Raw genomic sequence first — 20,871 nt, 5'->3', positions numbered from 1 at the left:
GCAGCCACGGATGAGTTGGTGATCCCAATGGCCTGACAGCCCAGCGGCGGAGGCGGCCTTCGACCTGGGGACTGGGCAGAAGATGGCTCTGATCGCAGGAGGCTAGGCCTAGGGACCCTACCCACACGATTTAATCGTGCACTGGGCCTCTAGTTTGATTATAATGTATTAGCATAAAGAACTTAAGAGTCCAAGTTGCAACTTAACCATAAAATAATTTTGAAGTAACATTACCTTTTTATTTCAACATAAGATTAACATGTTCATTATGTTCTGAGAACATAGCTCTCTAATCCAGACCATATGTAGTAATTAGGAATTTTAACACACATAAACAAAAGATTACTATTTATTACAGAGGGTTTTAAAAATATTTTTTTAAAATATATTTTTATTGATATTTTACAGAGAGGAAGGGAGAGAGATAGAGTTAGAAACATCGATGAGAGAGAAACATTGATCAGCTGCCTCCTGCACACCTCCTACTGGAGATGGAGCTCACAACCCAGGCATGTGCCCTGAGGAGGAGTCAGATCGTGACCTCCTGGTTCATAGGTGGACACTCAGCCACTGCGCCATGCTGCTGGGCTTGTTTGCATTTATCTTCAGTTCATCTTAATAAGCCAGTTGACCTTAGATATAGATGCATCTTAAGATCCTCAGGTCCTTAGTCATAAGGGATTATTTTAGGCGTCTAGAAGATGCTACATGTATTTTTTAGATATTTTAAAATAAAATATTTTCTCTTAATAGTCATCTATTCAGTCATGAATTCAGTATTTCAGGATATATTTAATGCTGGAAAAAGGCATCTGAGCAATAAAAAATGTGATATTTTCACAGCATTCATTAACCTGTAAAGTGTTATTTTTCTTTACTCTGGTCATTTTATAGAAGACCTTGAATGTAGACCCTGTTTATTAGAGACTCCTGAATGCATAAATCAATTTTGACATTTTCTTTGGTCTAATGATGATGTGACTTGTTAATAATCACTGTAGTAACTTCCAATTAATGCGAATTGTGACTTCAGATTAGGTTCCTTCTAATTAGTACTTTGTCATTTTACCTCATCAGAAAATGGTGTTTGCTGGTCTGGAATTAAGGAGAGTTCCATTTGGCAATAGGTGGTTCATTAACACATAGAAAGAAATAGACTGGCTCACACCCTTTTTGCCAATAGCAAGTGTTTTGTTTTTTCAAATATATTTTATTAATTTTTTACAGAGAGGAAGGGAGTGGGTAGAGAGTCAGAAACATCGATGAGAGAGAAACATCGATCAGCTACCTCCTGCACAATCCCCACAGGGGATGTGCCCACAACCAAGGTACATGCCCTTGACTGGAATCGAACCTGGGACCTTTCAGTCCATAGGCCGATGCTCTATCCACTGAGCCAAACCAGTCAGGGCAATAGCAAGTGTTTTTGTTAAAAGGAAAAGCTTGCCCTACTGTGTGGGGATAGTGGTGGCAGGTTTCTTATCCAAAACCCTTGTTAGGTTTTCTTTTTAGGAAAAAGATGTTTGAAAAGGAGACATTGAAATGAAACCAAGAGTGGTAATCACAAGGCTCCAAACGATAGTGAATGTATTAAGGAGAAATTTGGGATGCCTCAGCAGTTAGCCACTCTATAAATAATGAAAGAAGATAGAATTTCATAGCATAGGATTTTAGAATGTTACAGTAATAAAGAACCTTAAGAGCTTACTTAACCCTAACTCTCCCTTTAGAAATGATGAGGTTGAGGCCCAGAGAGGAAAAGTAATTGAAATTCACAAGGTTGTCAGTATTAAGCCTAGTTTTAGCCCAAGGTTTCTGTCCAGTGTTCTAGTTCACTACCATATATTATTACTGTCTTAATTAGTATGCTATCAGGAAGATTAAACTTAGGCTTTGCAGAAAATGTGATGATTGAACTAAGGTTGGAAAAAATATAGTAATTTATTTTCTTCAGGTTTGTCAAAAGTTTGGTACAAGATTATGCCAGAGAACTTAAACTTCTTTTACCGTAAGTGACAAAGTAAGTGATGAAGAAGTATAAGGATTTTTAATTTTGGGATGTAAATGCTTTTTAAATTAAATGTCATTCGGAATAAGGAGCTCAACTGTGTAATTTAAGAGGTGTAGCTTTTACAGAAGTGTGGATAGAGACACAAAATAGGTCAGAATTGAATATTAGCAGAACAAAGAGCATAACATAGTTCATCTTCATATAGAAGTCATCCCTAGCATCCTAGGGCAAAGGGACATTCTTACCTCATCGCTTGAAATGCTTTCTCTGCTGTTGAAATGTGAGACAAACAGCTGAAAGGATCAGGTTTTGCGTGGATACTGATGTCTCCAGACTATTTTGATTTCAAGTATACTGATAGCTGTATACCAAGTTATATCTATTTATGTTGAAATCTAGAGGCCTTCACTCTCAGGGGAGGATGAATGAATGAGACAGCAGGAAGAGATCAACTTTCTAAGCCTCCCTTTTTGTATTTATTGCAAGGTGTTTTTACAGTTGTCCACTTTAAAAAAAATTCAGATTGTTTGAAATTAGTAAAAGAAAATTTGAATGATTTTCAAATAGACTAAATTGAGCGTTGATAATTTAAAAGCCTATTATTTTTGTTTGCCTTGGCTCTGCCTGTGGCACTTAAATATTTCTTTAGGAAGGACCTATTCTGACCCATGATCTTCCTGGCAAAATCAGTGTAAGCACTTGAATTTCAAATGCATGTCTTTTACATTTAAATTGCTGTTCTTTCCTGTAGGAAGAGCTCATGAAAACCAGCTATAGTTCATAAGGCTGGTCTCTTGCAGTGAAATTAGAGGCCATTAGAACTATTGGTCTTATTTCCAACTGAATTAGTTAACTGCTTGTTAAGGTTCAGAGCTTATTGACCAATAGGCATTTATTACTGTGGCCATAATGACACAATGATTTCCATTAAATTCCAGAGTTTGTGAAAATGAAAAAGAGATCTTGCAAAGAAAGTTGTTAGTGGTTGCATTTAATTATTAGGATTAATTAGGCATTTAAATATGGATATAAAATATATTTTAAAAACAAGTATTTCTCTTTCATTGCTCTGAGCCAATTGTGCCGAAGGGAATGAAAATATTGTTCTTTCTTGAAAATACAGCTGGTTCTCTTGTTTCACAAAATGTATGCACAGCAATTGCTGATCCATGTCTTCAGAGAGTACTTATCAATATTGCAGAATATTTGCTAGTTTAACATTTGCCATTAATAATATTCAGGATAATTTTGAAAATAATCAACATGGCTGCTATAGGACATTGAAAGTACTCACCTGGGAACTTAAGAAAATGATTTGGCTTTTTTTCGAAGACTTTTAATGTAATAATTTCAGAACCTATATTTTCATTACTTTTATTTAATTATGGTCACAATTTTATAATTAACAAGGATTCTTTACATAAGATATCAATTAAATTAGAGGCTTTGTGCATCGTTTTTGAATTTGTGGTTAAATATGCATTTTAGGGCCTAGTTAAAATAACTTATTAAAAAATTAATATATCCTGAAAGAAGGTAGAAAAAATGACAGATTATGAAGTGGAACCTAGTTTTTAAGCTTTGGGGATTTTATCCATTACATTAAAAATTGACGTGGGATCTGAATATTCATCTCCAAAACCATTTGAAATGATAAGCTGCAGAATTAGAGCTACTTCTCTGTAGAAGACTCATTTGCAAGTGTCAGCCAACATTCCTTTCAAACAACGTGAAGTGGGTTTCTTAATTTACTTTAGAAGTGGTTTCAGAAAGTTGATGCAACCAAGTTCATTTGCATTCTCTCTGGACAGGATAAATCCACTTCATTGATATTAGTTTGGATAATTTCTCCCCATGGGGCAGTGCATCTTTTTCAAACTCGGATCCAAGAGCATTATGGGAAAAGCTTTGTGGGTTAAATTCATATCTGTCCTAGCTAGGGAGCATGCTGAGCCACATAAAAAATGTCAATATGGATTTAGGCTCTATGGATTTCAGTGTCTAAGGACAGGAAAGTGTCTCAGGAGAAAACTGGGATTTTTGAAAGACACTCTGTTCAAGGAATGTATTTGAAAGAGGCCAGGATTGATAATTTAGGAAAAGCAGAATGAGAGATGGTATGCTAGTGGTGTGGAATTTTTTTAGTTAATAAATATTTTTTCTCTTTTTTCTAATAAATACTTATTGATGCATAGATGATATATCCAGGGTCAGCTATAGTGTATGGATATGAATTAAAAAAAAGATCCCTGCCTTTGAAGAACTCATTTTCTACTAATTTTGTTCATTTGTGCTCCCTTATGAAGACTGTTTTAAAGGGAAGCTGCGTGCTATGGGTGTGGAGACCTGGCTTCAGTGCCCGATGGTTCTGGATTTGAATCTCGGTTCTGTCACTTACAAGCTGTTACCTTGGACAAGTTGTTTAATCTTTAGCAGCCTCAGCATCCCTACCTTTAAAGGAAGATATAATAATCCACCTTGTTGGATTAAGATTGAATAACATTACTTATGTAAAAGTGCTTGTCATATGCTAACGGATGTATCAGTTCCATTTCTTCTTCTTTCTGTAATATTGCTAGTCCTGTAAACCAGTGACATTATGTATGAACTAGGTCATTGTGAACTGGGTTGATAATATTACCACCCTTTACAGCATAATTTCTTTTTATGGAAAAAATGCTTAAACATTCTTAACAACTGACTTGAAAATGAACTTGTAGAAAACAATTCCTGTGTTAGTTGAGGAAGACCCATATTCCTTACGTGTTCTTACTTATATGTTGTTTTGAAACAATTCCTAAATTATTGAGTGGGCAGCTTTTATATATATCTCCCCAGGTTGATTACATACATACTTTCTGAAACCTGATATTAATTATTCTTATATATCCCTGTGGTACTGAATACTTTCATATGTAGTAGGTAGTAAACATATTTTAAAAATTAAATCTATTGGGGTAACATTATATAAATTTTGGGTATATACTTTTGTAATACAACATCTGTATACTCCTTTTGACAACACATTCTTTTTAAAAAATACATATTGTTATTGATTTCAGAGGAAGGGAGAGAGAAAGAGAGATAGAAACATCAATGATGAGAGAGAATCATTGATGGGCTGCCACCTGCATGCCCTACACAGGGGATTGAGCCTGCAACCCAGGGATGTGCCCTTCAGTTCACAGGCTGACACTCTATCCGCTGAGCCAAACCAGTGAGGGCTGGTAACACATTCTTGATAAAAGGTGAAACCTTTACAGAAAAAATGCCAAAGATGAATTTAATTAAAAATATGAAATAATTTTGATTCTGTAGTTTAAAACTTGTCAACAAATAATACTAGAAAATGTTTCAATTTAAAGTCAGACTAAAAGTATAAAAGTTTTATAGAAAGAGAGTTTTAAATGATGAAGGGAACAATGTTGGCAATTTGTGATCTTTGGAAGAGGGTGTGGAATCATGTCACTCTTGCACAAAAAGTACCTCTCAAATAGCATAGCAGCATTTATGGTGTAAGGGACCCCAATAAATCAAAGAAGAGCATTAATCTGGGACTGTTTAGCCAGTTGTCCCATTTAGACTGAGGCACCAGTTGTCTGTGAACGTCACTCTTCATGCCTGATTACCAAGACCTAGATTTATTGATAGAGCTTTGCATTTGTATTTGGCGGTTGTGCTTGTTTTCAAATGATTTTTTGTAAAATATAGATAATCCCCGTGAATAGGTAATTTTTTAGTACATTGACATTATACCCAAATAAAAATCTCTATTTCTTAATCAAAATAATTTATTAAGTTTCTAGGTATGGAGGAACTGCTATGCTATTCTCATGGCTTTTTTGAAAGGAAATTCATCTGCCCTATCTCCACCATTCCCTTTTTGGAATTGCTGCCATCATTTCATAAGAATGCATCACCGATAGGACTATTACACTGATGAATGAAAGCTCCTGTGCCTGTTGACAGGCACTAAGTAGGCTCTAAGCAAACTGAAACTCATTGAATCTTAGCAGGGCTATTAAGAAAATAAGTGCAAATTGTCAGGAGAAGAGAGATTTGTTCCTTAACATCATCACTTGACTCTTGGGTAAGAAATGTTAGGCAAGAAAGAGACTGTTTCAATTTGTCATCCTCTTGAGACCTCAAGATGCTATCTGCGGTGCTGAAATAAGCCATTCCTTCCTATGAGCAGAGAAAATGAGAAAATGGTTTATGCCCAGATTGGTCCATTTAGTTAGGAGGACAGCCACATAAATAACTACTTAAGAAAACAGAAACAAAGAAAGAAAATGGGAAACCTGAATCCTTGGCATAGACCCTTCAGGATTAAAGTCTCTGTAAATAGCATGTACAAAAAACGGAACTCTCTGTTTACTACAACTATAATGGACTCAGAGGCAGACGTTGTGAACTTTAACCTCTGTTTACCTTAGTTTTCCCATCTATAAAATAAAAGTCATTTTCTTTTCATGTCTCGTAGGGGAAAGCTAGATTAGCTCATGATTGAGAGAAAGCCTTGGCATCAAGGGGCTATAGAAGTGTTACGAGGATGATAATGTAATTACTGAACATGTGTCAGCAATATGATGTGACTATTTAGAAGTACATAAGATCCCCGATGTACACAGGCAGAGAAACAGCACATATATCAATTGCACTTTTTATTATGTTTTGTGATTTAGTTATTTTTAAAAAATATGTTTATCTATTTACCTTATTGAGAAAGGGGACTCTTTGGAAGTGGGGAGGCAATGTGATGTAGGTGAAAAGAGCTTTGATTTTTTTCCATTTTAAAATTATTTTTATTTTCAATTACAGTCGGCATACATTATAATATTAGTTTCAGATGTATACTCCAGTGATTAGACATTACATAACTTCCTAAGTGATCTTCCTGATATATCTCAACACCATACATAGTTATTAGAATATTATTGACTATACCAGAGGGATGTCCGACTGCCGGCTTAGGCCTGCTCCCCGCGTTATGTTACTGTATGGCTTTGCCCTTCACAGACCCCTATTTGAATTATAATTGGATGAGAAAAGCAAGAGTTGATAGATCAGAAGCTAAGAAAGATCAAGGAGTGAACCACTAATGCTGGAATTTCATCTGCTCAAGAAATCCTTATGTAGAACTTCCATATCCCAATATACTAGGATAGCACTTACAGTAATAATCCTGATAGACTGCTTTTAGAGGTTCCCATTAACCTGACATAGTTTGGGTATATCTACATTACGGGAGGTAAGATGCCAAGTGTTTTTGCCAATAGTTAGTGAGAATTCAGGATCCTTTAATTTCCATGTTGTTGACTTCAGTGTTTTTCTGAATCCACCATTCTTTCTGCTCATTCTTATTTTTTTCTATTTTGCTTCTGGTCTTACCATAGTCCCCAGGATCAGGCTATGTGTGCAAAGGGAGGATTGGTAGGGCAGGTGCACCGAACTCATGCTGAAGCCAGATGATGATTCTTGAAGAATGTTCAGGAAATTCCCTTGGTTTTCTTCGTGGCACAACTTTATACACCTCCTATGCCATACCCGTAGAATGAAGGCATAATAAGATCTAGGAAGTTCAGAACCATTGCTTTTGGAGACTTCATAAACTCCTTTCATTGTTTATTTTGAAAGCTTAGAGAAACTCCAGATTATGGTACACACATTTTATAATCTGGCATATACTTTACCATTGGGAATCCCTCCAGTGCTAGAAAATGATACTGCTTAGTGTTTTAACTCTTGGTTGTCATTTCATCTTTTCTTTATCTTCTTATCAGATTTGTAATTTCTTTTAAAAATGTGTTATCTTAACACTTTTGATACAATTCACTGAAAACTAATTTTGGGAAAAGAAATAGCTGATGTGATATGAAACAATCAGGATTGGGAGCAGATTTCTTTTAGAAATTGACATCAAATGTACCAAAAGCAGCGCTGGGGAGAGAGGCAATTCACAGCTGCAGATTTGGTTAGAACATTATGTTGAGGCCATTTGGGTCTCTGACTCTGGCTTGCAAACTAAATAATGGTGTTTTCTAAAATAGCCTCCAATCTCTTGCATGTGCTTTCAGCACACAATAAGACAGACTAGTAAAAATAGAAGTATAGTTTTCTGGAGAGATAGGAATGATTACTCCCAGCTGAGCAGGTAAAACACATGAAGAATGTGTTCTTTGCTGATTCTTAAGGTTTTATTTTTATTTTTAATGTAAAGTGTCAGCAAATAGAAGAGAGAGAAAATTCACTTGAAAATGTCACAAAAGAAAAGAAGAACAGTAAATTGTATTGCAGGTAAAAATTCATTTTAGCCGGCAAACAAGCAAGCATTGGCTGAGGAGCTTGCTGGTGCCTCCTTTTGTTTGTCTTTGATTTAAAGCCTCAAACCTGTGATCTAATTAACATCGACTGAGTTGCAAGTACAGTGGCCTGTTTGGTTCAATAATAATACATTTTTATGAAAGGTTAATGAAATGAATTTTCTTTCCATCCAATTCATTAAAAATTGTTCTACAATCAACGGTTGCTAATGGAATAGAGATTAAATATTCACGTTCATAAATTTTCTGTGTCATTTCTGATTTTCCTTCATTTCTGCCTCCATAGGTTGAATTTTACAAGTACAAGAATTCCCAGACAAAAGGCTTGATTTAGAGGTTAATTGCATACCATTAATTTTTTTAATCAAAGAGATAATGTGGAATAGTGGAAAGAGTTTGGCAGCAGGTTTGTCTCTCTTTGTAGCTGTATGATTTGGGGCAGGTATCGTAATCACCTCTTTTTTTGCAGTAGTTGTCATAAGAACTTCTCGCAGAATGTTGTGAGGGTTAATGATAAACTGTGGAAAGCACCTACCACAGTGTTGGGCACAGAGAGTAGTTCAACAAATGATAGCTAGGAAAGGTTTTGGAGAATAGAACACCTACATATATGCACTAAGACTTATGATACCGTGCAGTGCAGGGTGGATATTGTAGGACGGGGTTCTTCTTGATTCTAAGATAGGTATCAGGCTTGGGTATCAGAACATCTTGTAGTAATTCTAATAATAAGTCTTTTAGGAAAAACCCTGAGAGGAAGGACTGTTTTATGTTTCGACAAATACATTTTTGGTCTTCTTTTCCACTTAGGCCAAAGAACCTTATTTAATCTGCATATGATGTTTTTCCCAAACAATGAATTTACTAGATAAGTGAAGCCTACACAAGCAACTGCCAAAAGTGTGAATATTTTAAAAAGCAATTTAAAGTAAAATTTTTATTATTTTCAATTACAGCTTACTAGTACATTCAGTATTATTTTGTATGTTTCAGCCATACAGCATACTGATTAGACAACCATATACTTTACAAAGTGTTCCCCCCAATATTTCCACTGACAACCATACATAGTTGTTACAATATTATTAACTATATTTCCTATGCTGTACTTTATATTCCCATGACTATTTTGTAACTACCAATTTGTACTTCTTAATCCTTTCACCTTTTGTACCCAGTCCCTCAACCCTCGTCCCCTCTGGCAGCCATCAGTCTGTTTTCTTTATCTCTGAGTGTGTTTCTGTTTTGTTTGTTCATTTATAGTGTTTTTTAGAGTCACATATGAGTGAAATCATATGGTATTTGTCTTTCTCTTACTTATTTTACTTAGCATAATACCCTCTACGTTCATACATGCTGTCACAAATCGTAAGATTTCATTCGTTTTTATGACTGAGTTATATTTTATTGTATATATGTACCACAGCTTTTTTAATCTACTTGTCTATTGATAGGCACTTAGGTTGCTCCATAGCTTGGTTATTGTAAATAACACTGCAGTGAACATAAGGGTGCATATGTATTTTTTGAAGTGTTTTGCGTTTCTTCGGATAATTCCCCAGAAGTGGAATCGCTGGGCCATTTTTAATTTTTATTGTAAAATTGCCCTCAAACATATTACCTACTTTATAGGCTTTTGGAACAGAAGATGCCAAACCTAAGTTTTAACTATTTCCTTAATGACTCAAGGTGATCATTATGATTATTACTTTTTGTTTTGGGCTTAATTTTTGTCAGCTCCTCACCCAGTTTACCAAAGGTGATTTCAGTGTGCAGCTGGTGAAGTGGATGAGCCATCTGATTAAATAGTAAATGCCAAACTGACAATAACAATGAGAAATTCACTTCTGTTCAATTTTTAAAAAAATACCTACTCTGTTTTATATTTAATATGTGATGTCATTTGCAACTATTGAGGTCATCAGAGTCATCCTCTGTGTAAGTGAAAATAGAACATGAAGTGTGGTGAAGTCAAGTTCCTTGTCCAAAGGCGCACAACTAAAATATTACTGGGATAGCATTTCAGTGTCAGCCTAATGAGTCCTTTCTCTTTCACCACATCTGCCTTGAGAGGAAGTCAGCCTCAGTTCAGAGCTTTTGTAATAGTTATTTCACTTGTTTAGTGTATTCTCCTTTCACTTTCCAATTTAGATTTGTCTTTGGAGGTTTGTTAGAGAAAGACCAAACTCTAGAACTGCATTGTCTAATCCAGTGACTACAAGCAACTGTCCAATCCAGTGACTATTAGTCACATTTAAAGTATTTAAAATATAGTTTCTTAGTCACACTGTCCACATTTCAAGTGCTCACTGTCCACATATGGCTGGCTAACAGTTACCATTATCAGAGAACAGTTCCATCATTGCGGAAAGTGCTATTAATTTCTCCCTTGTTCTAAATGAAACACATAATAAAATATACAGGTGACTATTTGATGCAAGATGGTAAACATTTATTGAGGGCATGGGTTATATGCCTTCATTTTTATGTCATATATATATTTTTAACCCTCACTCAAAGATATTTTAAAAATTAATTTGAGAAAGAGAGGAAGGGAGGGAGGGAAAGAAACATCCATGTGAGAGAGAAACATTGAATGGTTGCCTCCTGTACACACCCTGACCAGGGATTGAACCTGCAACTGAGGTACGTGCCCTGACTGGGAATCGAACAGGCAACATTTTTGGTGTACGGATGACTCTTCAACCAACTGAGCCACCTGCTTGGGGCATTAGTCACATTTTTTTCTTCTTTCTATATATATACTAGAGGCCAGATGCACGGAATTTGTGCAAGAGTAGGCCTTCGCAGCTGCGGCGGCTGCCTCGATCCCACAATCTCTTGATCCAGAAGGACGTCCGGACGGCCGTTTGGTCGATTTGCATATTACCCTTTTATTGTTATAGATATTTTTATTGATTTCAGAGAGGGAGAGGGAGAGATAGAAACATCAATGATGAGAGGGAATCATTGATTGACTGCCTCCTGTGTGCCCCCCATTTGGGGCTGAGCCTGCAACCCAGGCATATGCCCTTGATCGGAATCGAATTCAGGACCTTTCAGTCTGCAGGCTGACGCTCTGTCCACTGAGCCAAACCATCTAGGGCCATTATGCCACATTTTTAAAGCACAGGACTCACTTCACATTTTTATGTGATACAATGTATAATTTGTAATATGTAATAAATTTTATAGAGGTAATATGTATATATTTATTTTACTCACATGTTAGATATCTGTTTTAAGCACTACAAACTGTCCTTTATTTTCCTATGCAATGAATGCATTCCTTATAAAGTATATGAAAGTCAGATATATGAAAATATTAAAGAAAATATTGACATGCTCAGTGAGTCGGGGTGTTAATTACTAGAGAACTAAAACTAAAATCTCGAATTGTGCCTTTTCTTTTGAGAATCATTTTAAAAAATATATATTTTATTGATTTTTTACAGAGAGGAAGGGAGAGAGATAGAGAGCTAGAAACATCGATGAGAGAGACATCAATCAGCTGCCTCCTGCACATCTCCTACTGGGGATGTGCCCGCAACCCAGGTACATGCCCTTGACCTTTCAGTCCACAAGCCGACGCTCTATCCACTGAGCCAAACCGGTTTCGGTGAGAATCATTTTTTTATATATTCTCTCATTTTATTCTTTTCTATCATGACTGGAGTCTAGTTAGTTCTGTGTATATCAAAAATGTTAAAAGGTTTTGTGCTTTTGACATCCTGTAATCATTTTCATTTTTGACCCAGTTGTGTTAAATTATAGATTAATGCTGCTGCTTTTTAAAAACTAGTATCAGCATTTCTATAGTCCCCATTTGGCATTTTTAAATTAAATAAGGGAAATTCAGTAAAATAGTTTTTAATTTATAAACATTATTTAAAAAGATGATGTGGTAGCAGGTGATGTGATTGGCTAGCAGGTATATCACTGTGTTATAGTTATAGATGTTTATTCTTCAGAAGATGTAAAGAAAGGTGAAATTCTAACAGTGAAAGACAGATTGGGAACATTCAAATATAAAATTGGAAAGTATAGATTAAATCGAAGGCACAATATTGTAAATGCTTGGATTAAGTAATAGACTATGTGTTGTCCATGTAAATGAATACTCTTAATTTAAATGTTATTATATATTACATTTGTTATAAATATATGTGCATACCTATGGTAGTGGTTTACCTCATAAGTTACTTGAGCCATGTGAGAGTAGGATTTGAGGTTGAGTGATGTGTTAGAATTGTGAACCAGGAACGGAGTGTTGGAAATAAAGACTTACAGGTCCTTCATTGTTTCCAGTGGTACTTGAAGAGTGAAGAGCTTCCTCTTTCACATGTTTAGTCTCTGAGTGTTTTAACTTTAACCCGGCCTTAGAATTTTAGGAATGCTGCAACAAAATATCATAGGCTGGGTGGCTTACATGACAAACATTTACTTCTCACAGTTCTGAAAACTCAGAAGTCCCAGATTAAGTTGACGGCATGTTTGGTGTCTGGTGAGGTAAATAGATGGCTATTTTCCTGGTTAATAGATAGCTATCTTCTTGCTGTGTCCTTACATAGTGGAAGGAGAGAGAGGGCTTTCTGGGGTCTCTTTTATAAGAGTACTGATCCCATTCAGAGGGCTCCACTCTCATGACCTAATCCCCCCTAAAGCCCTAAATACCATTACATGGAGGATTAGGTTTCAGCATACTAATTTTGGAAGGACACAAACATTTAATCTATGGCAAACTCTCTGAGGTGAGAAGAATGGCCACTTAATAAAGAACAAATACTAGCAGTTTTAACAACAGGGCATAAATGCTTCAGTCATTTGTTACATTTTTATTACTGCTAAAGTATTACAAAATCTCACTAGTAAGCAGCTCTACAGGTAGCAGTCAAGACATTTATAGCTGTTTATATTTTTCCCTTTTAGATTGTGAGCACATTGAGTCTGCGTCCTCTGTTTTATAGAGCCTGGTGCTGTAGATTTTTAGGGAATATTAATTGAAGGAAGGAATGAACTTATTCTTGTAACGCAGTTGTATTTGTGAGGTGATAGTTTAGTAGCATGTGTGGAATAATCACTGAGGGTTCTTTGTGGGGAACAACAAAAAATAAATGAATGACTGTGCAACACTTGAAAAATCTACCTTTAGTCCAGTATGTTAACTAGCTCCCTATACATTTCTCTTCTTGGCCAAAGCTTCAGGTCAAAACCGTTGTTCTTAGGGCACAGGTGCTCTTATAGTCAATTCATGTTGCCCTTCTTCCTCCATCTGCGAGGTAACCAGTGACCAGAATGTGGTGTTTGCGTGGGGGGAGGGGCGCTTAGGCAGGGGAATGGATTTTCTGAGGTTGGCTGGGCACCGAGTGTTTAATATTGCTTCCTTCAGCATGATGCACATATATTGCCTCTGCTCAATCCGAAGTGATCAAAAATGTCCCCTTTCCCAGATGAAGCAGCTTCCTGTGAGACCTCTGATTCTGAGGAAGAGAGAAATTAGTAGCAGGAATCAATAGGGGAGAGGCAGATAGGCGATAGCAGGTTACATCTGTTTTCTTGAAGGAGCCGTGACTCTCAGCACATTTTCCCCTGGGCTTTGGAAGAGGCTGACAGAGGCCCCTGTGGGTGGCTGCTGCATCTCCCAAGACCTGAGTGCCAGTTTCTTCTTGTTGGGTAGCTCAGATTTTTGTCTGGGAGCCTTACAGCCGTGAGTTTCCCAGTTGCCAGTAGTCTTTTATGGAGCCAGGAGAGGAGCAAATGAAGCCATGATAGGAATTGAATAATATATTGCATAGTAAGATATTTGTTGGATTCCTTACATTCTGTTAGTTTGTAATTATGTGTTCTTAGAAAGATTCTTTTCTTATTTCACTAATAATCAAAATAGCTAATTTTATTGAATACTTTTGTCAGGCACTGTGCTGAATTCTTTTTATTCTATTACATGAACCCGCAATCTAGGTCATATTATTATCCATTTGAACTTGATAGTGGCGTACCTCTCACAGAACTATCAAAAACTGATTTCTATTCAGCTGTTTGTACATGCAGTGAATATTGCATGGAGCAAAGTTGGGAGAGCCCCACTCTGAGTTAGGAACAGGGGTTTGTCAGAGCTTGACTTATTATGCTGTCTTGGCAGGGGTATAAACCAAGCTTGTGACTGAGAAAAATTGTGTGAAGTTGGGTTAGCAATTGTGGAAGGGAGTGAGGGAGGACCAAGAGAGACCTTTGAAAGCCTTCTATACCTCTTTTCAAAATCCTCCCCCAAAGAAAGGAAGCCAAGATTGTGGGTGACATGGTCGAGTCATACCTTCTCATCTAATTATTGAGTGTCCTAAGAAAACAAAATGTGCACACTCTTCTTTAACTGCTGTGTGAACTTGATATCACGACTGGCCTTTAACACAACTTTGCCCGACTAAAGTGTAGATATATCACATTTTTCAATGATTTCTGTTGGCAGGCAGGAAAATCAGTTCTCTCAGTGAAGTAATGAGTGATAAAATTTTGCTCTAAATATGTAAGAAATTATCAAAATCCATTGCTATTAAGATTACTGTGTATTTTTAGTTTTATTGAGATACCACTGACATACAGCATTGAATAGATTTAAGTTATACAATATAATGATTTGACTTACATATATTGTCAAATGATTGCCACATACATTTTTAAAAAATATCAGTAACTAAATCAGTAACTAAAAACATCTTTTGTCTCTTTCCATAAATTATAATTATAGTGTACAGGTAATTGGCATGTATATATTATATAAATAAATTTAAGTTCTTTTAATTTGGCTTTAATATAGTATTTCTAAAATTATGTAAACTGTAGTTATTTTAGTTGTAATGTTGCATATATTGCCTCTCAGATTTTCAAAATCACCTAAAATGTGAAATGAAAAGGACAGTGAAAAATGTCTATAAAACACATTAAAGGTTGAAACAGTGGCTGAGTCCAGTGAAAGGAAGTGATCTTATGAATTAGTAATGGAAGCACATTTATAGGTTAGTGCCTCACTGGGGTCTGAGTTTTAACAGCTGCTGATAGTTTAAACTGAAATAGAAATCTGAATAGCCTGTAATAATCTATGAGTATTCATTCTGTTTATGGGTTGTTTCTTAATAGAAACACTGAATAGTATTGCCTATCTTAAATTATCTCAAAGGGTAGTTGTAAAAATGAAATAAGATAAGGTAAAGAAATACATTTTATAAACATTAAATGTGCTCTCACTCAATCTCTGTGTGTACGTGTACATATAAAATTATGTGTTAAGTTTAGTGAGTAATAGTTTTAGAAGTTACTTAAAACTTCATTTTGATCCCATGAATACAATTTGTGACAACTCAAAGTATATTGGACTGAAAAGTCAAAATTGTGTTATAAGCATGTGGTATTGTAAGAATGTTGAAGTTACATAGGAGGCTAAATATTTTAGAAGCAGATGTTCATAAACAGTGAATGAATTAATATGTCATTTTTATGTGTTATTTAATCTGGTACAAGGTCCTTTGCTGGTTAAATACTAGTAACACTTTGTTCATTTACTTATTTTCACTTTGTGTACTTGAAAACAAACTTCACTTCCTTAAGACTATTCTAAACTTTAAATATTTTATTAACTTCTTGGCCCTTTCTTCAATTACTAGAAGGAGGGATGTTCTACAATCAACAACTGATGATACTAGCTTTAAAACTAATCCAATTAAAGCGTACAAAAACAATCTGATTTTGTTTCTAAGCAAAGCACATATATTTTAGATAACAGCTTTTAAATATTATGTCTGAAATACTACATTTGATATGACCATGTTATGTTACTCACTATTAAGAGTGCCTTAATAATAATCACGTATTTATTTTTCCCATTCTTTACATAAATGGAGAAAATATACCATAAGTGGAATTTGAGTGTCTCTCATTTGTCTTGCACTACTTTGGTGAGATATAAAGAAATCTCCAAAATCCTGTCCTTCAGGAACTTATGCTATTAAAGGTGGGATAAGAAATATTTTTCAAATAATCAAAAACAATAAAAGCAATATGTGAATAAATGCCAAAGGATGTGATAAAATTTATGTGTTCTAGAATTGAAAAGAATAAATTATAATTTATCTGAGAGAAGTATGCTTACATTTTACGTTATTGGAAGAGATCAGATTTGATTACAAACTATTTACTGGGTCTTTGAATTAAGACCATCTCAATCATAGGTCCACCGATCTGTTGTTCTACTAAAGAATCAGCAGCAGCCTTGATGGAGCATGATGTATAAGCAAACATGCATTATATTTTCTTCATTTTCAGGCATACTTCCGACAGGGTGTTGCCCTCCAGTACCTCGGACGTCATGCCGATGCCCTGGCAGCGTTTGCATCTGGACTGGCTCAGGACCCCAAGAGTCTCCAGCTTCTGGTGGGGATGGTAGAAGCTGCCATGAAATCTCCCATGAGAGGTAAGTATGATAAAAGTATTTGGTCTGGCACTAATTTAAAGTAGAACATTTCTAGCCTTCAAAAACTTTAGACTCCGGTATTGAGAATTGATAGGTTATCAATTTTGCTAAGATCGTATATTTTTAAAATGTAAGATACTATCTTTATTAAAAAGAAAAGTTACACGATGATTTTTATATACTGTTGAAAGCAATGGCCAGCTTGTTCATTTGTCTAAAGTCAGTGATAGTTCCCATTATTCTCTCACAGTGTTGTAGTTAAACCTTAATTTAGTTCTAAGGAATAAGTAATAGGGCAGATTTTTCCTATTTCTCTAGATCTACCTACTGGAAAGAAATTTCAGAGCATGAAGAAGAAATAAAATAGGATTTTTAGATAGTAACAATTTGCTCTTAGAACTTGGTTAAATTTGGCTTTTTCTCAAAATTTTGTGCTCATCTCCAAGAAGTAAATTTCTATTTTAGTAGCCCTAGAAGAGATTATATATTGTAGACAAAGGAGATCAAGAATCACTGCCAGTAGCAGACAATGAACCAGAATAGGATGGTGTAAGGCTACTGGCCTAGAAGTTTGTGGACCTAGATTACATTTTTGAATTTTGCATTAACTAACTATATGACCATGGGTAAATGAATCGACATCTCTGTATTTCAGAGTTATCTGAAGATTCCTCATGTTTTTGTAGTTATAAGATTCTGTACCTCTAAGTTATAATACTTCTAGTAGTAAATTGATTTGTTTATTTGGACCAATATGCCATCTAGAAATATTCAAATAAGCGAAGACATTAAGTAGACATTCTAATATTATGGATCTAACTGTAGGCTGTGTGTGTAACATTTTTCAGAGGAGCATTATAAGATATGTTGAGTTAAAAAAAAAAAAGAGAGAGAGAGCCTGGCTGGTGTTGCTCAGTGGTGAAGCGTTGACCTATGAACCAGGAGGTCACGGTTCAATTCAGGTCAGGGCACATATCTGGGTTTCGGGCTAGATCCCCAGTAGGGGGCGTGCAGGAGATAGCCAATCAATGATTCTCATCATTGATGTTTCTATCTCTCTCTCCCTCTCTGAAATCAATACAAATGTTTTTTTTTGTTTTTTAAAAGAAAGAGAGAAAAAGAGAAACTGACAGACACTAGTTAAATGTGTTTTTTTTCCTGTTATTCTACTTTGTGCCAATTGGTATTCTGAAAAAAAACAACAATGGATTGAACATAGTGGAGGATAGAGAAGTTCTAAGGCCCAGAACAGATTGGCTTCACTTTGAGGAACATTGATTTTTGAGGAATGAGCTCTTAGGAAGATTGGGCTGAAAGTGTACACCAGTTGTCATCTTTACAGAGTGATGGAGACACTAAGGTATATTGATGGCATATAGTGGAAAGCTAGTATTGTTTCATATTAATTAGATTATGTCAAGCAGAACTCTATTTTTTGTCTCTGAAAAGTGATGTTTTTGAGTGAACCTAAACATGTTGATGGCAGTTTCATTAGACATTTTTTTATAGTTTTGAAAACGTTTGCAGCATTAGATTGTTTTAATATACTGGCTAATACAATATTTGGTTTAAAATATATGCTAAGTAAAAATTTGATGAACTAAACGTTACTTATATGGTCTTTAGGCAATTCATAGCTATAAAAAATATTTTTCTGAAAGTCAAAGATTTCATGTTTTAGGAAAAACGTGGTAAGGAAACCTCTCTTCGTTCGATTTTATAACCCCATGCAAAGCCGAGTCTTTGCTGCAGGAACCTAATGGCGTCTCCCACTGGGGGACCCGCTGTTAATAAACTCTGACTCAGAGCAGATGCGCTTCAGAGCTCCAGGGCTTAGGGGTGGGGGTTGGGTAGGTATGGACAAAAAAAAAATCAATTTGTCTCCCCTTTCCATTTCTCTAATAGTTTCTCATTCTCTCCCTTCACCCCTCCACAAGTAATTTACATGGAACATTTTTATTTAGTTCATGAAGATACCACTTTTTTACTTTGAAGCATTTCTGTTGCTGCCTTAGAATATTGGAGTGAACATGTTGAGATCAGCAGAATCATACTTACTGTTTTGCCTTTGAAGCAATTTGTTTAGATAAATGTAAGGAAATCTTCCCTGCACAGTGAGGGACAGCTCAGTGCTGTTGTCACCCTTAGGGTTTTCTGTGCCGTGTTCTTTCCCAGCGTATACTGAGTGACCTGAGGCTGACCCTGGAGCAAGCTGCAGCTTACAGGTGCCTGGAGCGCTTCAGCATTTTCTTCTTTTTCCTTAAGGCAATTTAATTTATCTCATTTATTTTTAGCATTGCCTTTATCACTGTATCTACTCCAGGTGGGCTTTTCTTATCAACGTTTTATAGGGATACTGTTGCTTTTCACAGTGTTGTTCTATGCATCATTTCACATCTTAATGACTTACCTCTCTTTTTGTCATATGGTTGTAATTCACGAAATCTATCATTATTTGCTGCCCATTTTTTTTTACCCATTTTAGTTTAGCCTCCTGCAGCTTTCTAAGTTTCTGCCATTGTTGCATAGCAGTGCAGTTGGGTCACTTTACATATAGGTCCGATCTGTTGTGTCAATTGCTTCCATTTTGTAATTCTTAAATGCAACACAGAAAGCTCCCTAGTCCAGGTGCTTGTGTAAGCAAGCAAAGCTCCCTGATAGTCACAGCATTCCTGTGGTTTGGCCTTTTTTTTTTTTTTAGAAGTTTCAAGATTTCATTTTTTTAAAAAGGTAGGGCCAATCTAAATTAATATACCCTTGTTTTCAAATAAATGTTATATTTATCCACATTGAAATTTACTTGACATTTTTATATTGTTGCTGCCAATATTGCTAACTGAATTCAGTCTGTTTTTCTTTATTTTTATGGTTTCACTTATGCTCACTAACCAGATACCAGATATCAGTTCAACTTCTCCTGTGGTTATATTTACAGCATATATAATGTATTTCCTTTAAATCATTAGTGAAAATATAAAAATAAGTGTAAATATAAAATGATACTCTTCGTCATGACTTCTCAAGTTATCCTGTTACTGTTTTCCATTTCTCCTTTCAGATAGTCTTCCAGCGACTTCACCTCATTGTATCTTGTAAATGGTGTAGCATAGAACTGCTGCCAGCCACGGATTTAATAATATAATTACAAAGTGAGATTTAGTTTACCTTCATTTGTTCTTTTAAAGATGCCAGGGCTGCTTCTTGCCAAGGGTTCTCTTGTGTATATTTTCTCTCCTCCTGTTCATTCGGTAATCTAAAGACTATTACATTTACGGGCTATCGCTGTCACGGTGTTTCCCCAGCTCCAGAGGGTCCAGGGAAGCCGACTTTATGAAGTGCTGGTGGCAAATGGCTGTTGAATGTATAAGCTTTTATCTTGGGGTCAAATTGGGGCTCACCTTTTATTTGCCTAATTGGCCAACCTCCTTTTAGGAGGCAGTTACTTTTTATAGGAGGCCTCTTTATGAAATATTATGTAAAAAATAAACACTTTCCCCCCAAAAAAGATTGGCATCTAATTTCCGCAATGCCACTTGCTATTCCATTGACCGAGCAAGGTTGCTTACTTCCTCTACACCTCAGTCCTTATCTGTAAAAGGGAAATGATAACATCTCCCTCCTAATGTTGTTTTGAGATTCAAACCCTAGAATATAAAGGCAGACACCTTTTCATTCCTTTTCCTCCGCAGCGTGATGCCCTTCTTCTCACCGAGGAACAGAAGTAGCGGCAGTAATAATCCTGTTCTTGTCTCCATGGCAGGCACAGTGCTGTGAGTGTGAACACTGCACAGTGCTCGTGGTCCTTGTAACTTCCCCTAAGGCCCCAGTTTCAGGAAGAGCTGCGTTTCTTCTGAGCGCTGGTGTATTTTTATCTGAAAGGTCTGGGAAATTTTAAAGTGATCATTTACCTTTTGCTTCGTCCTCTGGGAAGCTTGGAGCCCAGTGTCCTGGCCACCGTTAGGAAGGGTGTCGGGGCTTAGAGTCTCCCTGTCACTTGGACTTCTATGTTTTTCACCTTACTTCTATAGAAAGCCTTTGAATAATTTCTGAACGAAGTAGAATATAATAAATAA

The 20,871-nt window shown here is 36.0% G+C and overlaps 1 protein-coding gene across 1 annotated transcript in view; it reads left to right on the top strand.

Moving 5' to 3' along the window:
* TTC28 (tetratricopeptide repeat domain 28) overlaps positions 1 to 20,871 on the top strand; it is a 394,102-nt gene that overhangs the window by 178,099 nt on the left and 195,132 nt on the right. Inside the window, 1 exon segment of the mRNA XM_015562870.1 lies at positions 16,651 to 16,798. Within this exon segment, the coding sequence (XP_015418356.1) occupies positions 16,651 to 16,798 (148 nt within the window).

This window comes from Myotis davidii, unplaced genomic scaffold (genome assembly GCF_000327345.1).
Source record: "Myotis davidii unplaced genomic scaffold, ASM32734v1 scaffold478, whole genome shotgun sequence".
Taxonomy (NCBI): Eukaryota; Metazoa; Chordata; class Mammalia; order Chiroptera; family Vespertilionidae; genus Myotis; species Myotis davidii.
This window is presented reverse-complemented; position numbering and strand designations above follow the sequence as displayed.